The 7,127-nt window shown below is 47.5% G+C and overlaps 1 protein-coding gene across 4 annotated transcripts; it reads right to left on the minus strand.

Annotated features, from left to right (window-relative positions):
* Positions 1-4,321: 4,321 nt before the first annotated feature.
* LOC136938218 (RING finger protein 223) lies at positions 4,322-6,610 on the minus strand. 4 transcript variants are annotated; one of them, XM_067231505.1, is made up of 2 exons: positions 6,419-6,610; positions 4,322-5,541 (listed from the first exon to the last, which is right to left on the minus strand). In XM_067231505.1, exon 2 carries the CDS (start codon positions 5,411-5,413, stop codon positions 4,760-4,762), a length of 654 nt encoding a protein of 217 aa, XP_067087606.1. In that variant the 5' UTR covers positions 5,414-5,541; positions 6,419-6,610; the 3' UTR covers positions 4,322-4,759. The 4 variants fall into 4 exon arrangements, with proteins under 4 accessions (XP_067087606.1, XP_067087602.1, XP_067087604.1 ...); XM_067231501.1 differs by having other exon boundaries at positions 4,322-5,695; XM_067231503.1 differs by having other exon boundaries at positions 4,322-5,698.
* Between the last annotated feature and the right edge of the window lie 517 nt (positions 6,611-7,127).

Below are 7,127 nucleotides of genomic sequence, written 5' to 3' on the forward strand. Positions count from 1 at the left end.
AGACTTGCGTGACTGAGGTATGGATATTGACTCTTAATTTAGTGTCTGACTTTGGCAAATGCAGGAATAATTAGCTATCATTAAGATTTGGTCTGGCATGCTGTCAGGGTGTGAATGTCTGCGTATTTCTAAAGGTGAGTGTGTGTTTGTGTGTATTTTTAAAGGTGAGTGTGTGTTTGTGTGTGTACAGTATTTGATCCTTCACATGCATGACTGAAAGCTACCTCAGGCGAGACTGGTGTTAAGAGATTCTTCATCTCCAACCTCTCTCTGACCCTCACAGACCCTCCAGCGCTGTCAGATCCTGGGCGAACTCCTACCTCCCTCACAGACCCTCCAGCGCTGTCAGATCCTGGGCGAACTCCTACCTCCCTCACAGACCCTCCAGCGCTGTCAGATCCTGGGCGAACTCCTACCTCCCTCACAGACCCTCCAGCGCTGTCAGATCCTGGGCGAACTCCTACCTCCTCGTGAACCCCAAAACCCTGGCGCCCTGTCGTGCCACGTCAGCCTGTTTGCCTGCGGTTGTGGTGGTTGATTATAATAAATTGAGTACAGTCACTTCTTTGACAATAAACAGTCCTCTGAAGGGCAGTCCCATGGATGACCAGGAGAGTGGTGCGTGGGATAACCCAGGATGAGGAAAGAGGTTGTTTACTGGACTAAGAGCATTATGCAAATAATATTTACAGAGAAAAGCAGGAGTGAGTGGAATAGCGTGTGGAGAGGAAGAAGGGGGGGGGGGGCCATGACAAGATTAACAAGTATGTGGGAATATATGGAATCCATGCAAAGTAAGAAAGGCAAATCAAAATCATTCCATCACTGTTGATGGGGAAAGTTTTGGTATGAATTTTGGATGCAAGTCTTTTCTGTGTCTGAGTAGTTATCTACACCGGTGTTGCATCACATTAATAAGGTTGAGTTGACATTTTCCCATTTCAGGTTACCTAGTTACAGTATGTCTTTCCAGTCCCCCCAGGTTGGTAGTCAAAACTCCCCCAGACCAGATTAAACCGGATCCTTTGTCAGTGTATGCCAGTTATCAACACTAACTCTCACCTTTAAAATATGTCATTTTGACTACAGTATGACTGTATGTGTGTGATAAGACGTTACTGATAGAGGTCATGTATGACACAATATGTGTGTGAGGGAGTGAGTGTGTGGGTGTGTGTCTATGTGTGCACCAGCCACACCTTAGCAACCAAACAAGAGCATCAAAAGGGGGTGACCAGTGGGGAGTTGCTGTGTTTAAAATGCAAACATTGTTAGGAAGGATGTGAATGGAAGTGACATGGCAGGTACTCACATGTAGCCCCTACATCGACGTGGCATCACACTCCTGTAAACACACACCCTCATACCACCATCATCTGTCCATTTAAGGACACATGGAGATCTGGGCCCATATGTAGTCATGTGTATGGACACACAGAACAGGCACCCATGCAACCTGGGTGGTGGTTAGTTATTACTTCAATCCCATTAGATGAAAAGGTCAAAACAAATGTAAACAGATGTTGTCTTCAGTCCAGGATGTTGTCAGTACATGACTTGTATTGTATCTGGGAAGCAATGCCATTTGGTGGAACATTTCCATCAGCCCAGAACACAACCTGATGAAGAATCATCCAATTGGATGGTTTGAGGATTAGATATTCCAGCAGAGAAGCCAGGCTATCTCTGAGGGGGACAGCCTGGTTCCTGCCTGGCAGGAGGACCGACGTCACCAGCCCCCTGCCTGCTCTCTGGCCCAGCAGGGGGGCTGGTTAGTGGGGACAAAGAACCAGGATGGGGTCCTGATTTCCTCTTTATGGTCTGCGGCGAGTTTCAGCATATTCTTGGGCAGCAGTCACAACACACACACACACACACACACACACACACACACACTGCGTGGGCATAATGGAGGCCCTTGGTGTGGGGTTTCATGTTGTTGGAGGAGAAGAAAGGCAAAAAGAGGCTTCAATGGGGAATTGACCTCAATCGCCGATTGCAGGCCGCAAGACAAAACAAGCACAAACACACACACACACACACAACCCTCACAAACCCGTCACCGTGTTAAATGAGGTCCAGTTCTGTGTCTGAGATTTTGTTGTTGTAGAGAAGACAAAGCCTCTTGTTCAGGAGCTGAAGAGAACGTTCACATCAGAGGTCTGAAAGCTGCCGTCCTCTGCCAGGTTCCCAGCCAGCCCACGCACGTATTCCTCCTTGAGAACCAGCCCTACCATACATACACACACACACACTGAGGCATCCCCTCAGAGAGCCGCTCACCCAGCAGCTTGCCCTTTGACCCTCGAGTCGACCTGCTGCCAGAAGCCCAGTCATTGGTCGAAAATGGGGATGACACATACTGCACTGACCAGCCCTCGCCATCACCTCATTGGATAACATGTCAGCACCCCTCAGAAGAAAGGTGGGATCACAGGGTTCGTCATGTGACCGCAGAGATAATCAGTCCATTGTTGTTGCAGATCACTCAGATTGGAAAAACAAGAGCTTGTAACTCACATCATGAAACTTCGTCAAAACTCACATCTCTGACACAACCCAAACACACACACAGGATGTCAAAAGTGAGAGCTGCAATGATACATGAAACTTAGGACACACAAAAAACACCTAACTTCATAAAGACAGTTGTCATCTGACCGGTCTTTTTTTCTTACACACACACACACACACACACACACACACACACACACACACACACACACACACACACACACACACACACACACACACACACACACACACACACACACACACACACACACACACACACACACACACACACACACACACACACACACACACACACACACACACACACACACACACACACACACACACACACACACACACACACACACACACACACACACACACACACACACACACACACACACACACACACACACACACACACACACACACACACACACACACACACACACACACACACACACACACACACACACACACACACACACACACACACACACACACACACACACACACACACACACACACACACACACACACACACACACACACACACACACACACACACACACACACACACACACACACACACACACACACACACACACACACACACACACACACACACACACACACACACACACACACACACACACACACACACACACACACACACACACACACACACACACACACACACACACACACACACACACACACACACACACACACACACACACACACACACACACACACACACACACACACACACACACACACACACACACACACACACACACACACACACACACACACACACACACACACACACACACACACACACACACACACACACACACACACACACACACACACACACACACACACACACACACACACACACACACACACACACACACACACACACACACACACACACACACACACACACACACACACACACACACTCCTTGTATTATTGTAACGTTGTAACAGTATGCCCAGGGCTCGCAACTAACCTTTGTCCTCCCTGTCCCAGTACCGTCCCAAAGTGCAAAATGAACCGTACAAAAACTGAGCTTTACCTTTCCCAAAATGCAAAATCTTGTGTTTTTGCATTTTGACATTCTGACATGTGTCTAGGTTATTTGCAACACTAAGTAAACCATAGTCGTGGGGCTCAAATCAAAGTTTGAATTCTGAATGTTTTGATATTAGTGTATCGATGCACACCTGTGTTAACTACCCCATCCTTGTTGCCAGCTCTTCTGTTGACTAAGAGAAGTTTGTAGAAAGTTTTCTTCAAGGAGGAAAGAGGGTGACGTGAGTGGACACATCTTTGCGGTTATCAAAAAACATTATTTGGCCTGGTAGGGGTTTCCCCAGTAGAATACAACAGGACACAGCTGAGGTGAACTTCCTCAAACCAGTCCCAACATGTGGCATTAGCCTGCCATTTGAGCTGAATACACACAAGTAGTAGTAATTTTCCATGACACAGGCACACCATGGCTGCTTGGTTTATAGTTACAAAACCATAACTTGCAATCTGGGATAGACTGCCACCTAGTGGACTATTCATAGACACTCAAGGATAGTTCAGACAGCACAGCTACAAGTCTGGAACAGAATGTCCAGATTAAAGATCCTTTATCCCCCAAACCACCAATTCTGATTACTTTGAAATTAAGACACAAATCACCATTCCAGATCAATGTTATTTAAAGTTCAGGAAATGCAAACTTCTTTGCTAGTAAAACAGAACAAAGAGCGCAAATAAATACATAAAAATATTATTTATTAATTTTCATACTACATGACATAAAAACCAGACAATTCTTTTAAAATAAGGAAGACTGTACAATATAATAGTTCTTTTTTAAAAGTGGAAACAGGAAGTGGAAACATTCAAATCTAAACAAATAAACAACTTGGTTCCAAAAAAAAAAAAAAAAAAAAAAAAAAAAAAAGTGTTGATAGAATCCCTTGATCCCTGTCACCGACGTACGTCTTAACATTATTGTGGAAAACACATCTGAACATTTGCATATCCCATCATCAGTCTGCTTGCATTTGCATGAAGGTGCACTGGCCATAACGTCTTGAGTTTGTAATGTGAAAACAACAAAGGGTCAGGGCTATCCCCAAACCAGGCAGGAGTCGTCTTCTTTGCCTCCAGGGCAGTCCCAACATCGCAGTAAACAGGCAGGCAAGCTGAACAACCAGAACCAGCTGGCATCTGGCCTCAGACACGGCCACCGATGAGGAGGAAGATGGTGATGCCGGTAAGCAGCCCTATCGTGAGCACCACCCCTGACATGAGCATCACCCGGCAGGCTGGTCTTATGCACAGCCGCTGGAGAAGGGTACTGCTCTGCTCCCCTTCCCTGGAGGCTGGGCCCCCGCTCGGGATGCTGGGCAGCCCCACATCCAGGGACTGGCTGACGGACCCCAGGCGCGCAAGGTGGGGGTGGTGCTCCGAGGCCCTCTTGACCTGGAGCTTGCCCTTGCGGCGGCTGAAGCGGACGCTGTAGACGCGCTGCATGGCGGCCGGGAGGTAGGAGAGCACGGTGCGGTCGTTGGCCAGGCGAGGGAGCCCCAGGGACGGCAGGGGCGTCAGGCCGCGACACAGAGGGCACTGGATGCGGTCGGGCTCGGACGACTTGACGTTCATCCGCGCCAGGCACTCCAGACAGAAGGTGTGCCGGCACTGGAGCATCTTGGGAGTGCGGAACACGTTGTTGAACTGGCTGAAGCAGACGGCACACTCCAGGTCGGGGCCTGCCTCCAGGTCTATTGCACACTCAGGCCCAGGGGGCAGGGAACACAGTTCTGGATCCGGGTAGAGATCCAGGTTGGGGGGCGGGGCACTACGGGGTGGCTCTAGGTAGGGGTTCATGGTTGTGGAGGACGACGAGGCTCTTCAGTCTTTGGCAGACATGGAAGGAAGCAGCCCTCTGGAGGCCCAGCGGTCCATGGACAGGGGAGGGCTAAGGTGAAGGGAGTGACTGGAGTAGCACCAGGGAGCTGAGGAACAGGTGGAGCCAGAGGAGGAGGAAGGAGGGGGGATAGATGAGATGTTGAGAATCACAGGTTGGCAGACTGCTGCACACCCAGGGCTGGTCAGCCTGCAGGAGGTCCAGGGCCAGGGATAGCACAACCCCCCAAGGATAATGCAGGGCTGCTTTGAGTGGGGGGGTGGAGAAAACAAGAGAGGCAGCTCACTTTGCTGACATCCAGAAAAGAGGGGAGGGGTGAAGGAGGCCTTAAGAACGTCATGCTCTGACTATAACAATACACATTTGCATTAGGTAAATACATGATGCAAATGGTCCATCGGTACTGACCATAGATTGCAAACACACAAAAAGTTACTTTACGCTGGTAAAATGATACAACAAGATGGTTTGAATTGCTGTTTCGGGAGATGTTTATGGTCCAGTGACTCATCAGGAAGCCCTGTTAGGAGACTGAAGAATGCAAATGACAGCCAAGGCCCATAACCTGTCTGGTTGCTCAGCCAGTTAGTGGCACAACCACGTGCAAAACTGCATGTAATTAATATTGATAAACTCACCAGAAACACGGATTTTTATAATATGCGCAATCAGATGGTAGGCTAGATACGGATAGTTAACGCATCCTGGTTGTAGTTTTAAAAAGGCCTTTTAAAGTTTGTTAACCTGAAAGAAAGCACGTAGGCTTACCGTCAGTAACATTTATGCTGTAAACTCTTCCTATGCTATGCCTGACTTCATTCAATAGGAATTGGTTCTAATAATCTAACCGTCAAAATCAAACACGCCACACAGCTGCAGAATGTCTAGGCGTATCTTATATATCCATGTCCAAACCAAACCCAAAAGCACAGAGTCAAAACATGATAACAAGCAGCATGAGTTACCTTTCTAGTCAGGATGGCGACCGGAAGGCTATTTCTCTCCCAAAGTTTTCCGCTTTCTCATGGTCCAAGATATGTCAAGTTTGGTTCTACCGCGGAGCGCAAGCTGCCAGCCAGGTACAAGGTCATGGCGACCACTGTTCAACCAGCTCCTGTTTTCTTTGTCCGTCTGACATCCAGACTATCTGTCCTGGCTTCCCCAGGCTCCACACATTTGAATACAAGTGGACACAAGAGGAAATATATACGTGTGGTAGGCAAGCTGTAGTCAAATGTCCGCACCGGCAGATAACCGATTGTCTGTATAAACTTCCTCGGTGCAGCGAGTAAGCAGCTTTCCTAAGTGTAACACCTGAACAGAGTTCACAGTGATTAGCTGTCAACGCAGCATCATAAATGACAAATTCAGTATTCGTCACTGTTTATTTTGATCTTCTTTTTATCATTGGCTTTACAAACAAGTGTACACTGTCATCCTGCAATTTAAAATCCTTAGTTGGTTATGATACCCTAAACCCTAAACCACCTGGCACAGAACCATGACTTCTCACAGAACAAGCCCCATGTCCCTCTACCGTAACATTGAGAGGAATGTGATATTATTTGATATTTAAATTTTTTATTTGCAAATACGACAAACAACCGCTCATATGGTACAGCTGACAGAAGACAAATAAGACGAGAAGGTCAGATAGTAAAATAACATTTCAGT

Source organism: Osmerus mordax, chromosome 28 (assembly GCF_038355195.1).
Source record: "Osmerus mordax isolate fOsmMor3 chromosome 28, fOsmMor3.pri, whole genome shotgun sequence".
Lineage (NCBI taxonomy): Eukaryota > Metazoa > Chordata > Actinopteri > Osmeriformes > Osmeridae > Osmerus > Osmerus mordax.

Coding starts and splice junctions, on each gene's coding strand:
- LOC136938218 (XM_067231505.1), bottom strand. CDS start 5,413: ATGAACCCCTACCTAGAGCCACCCCGTAGTGCCCCGCCCCCCAACCTG.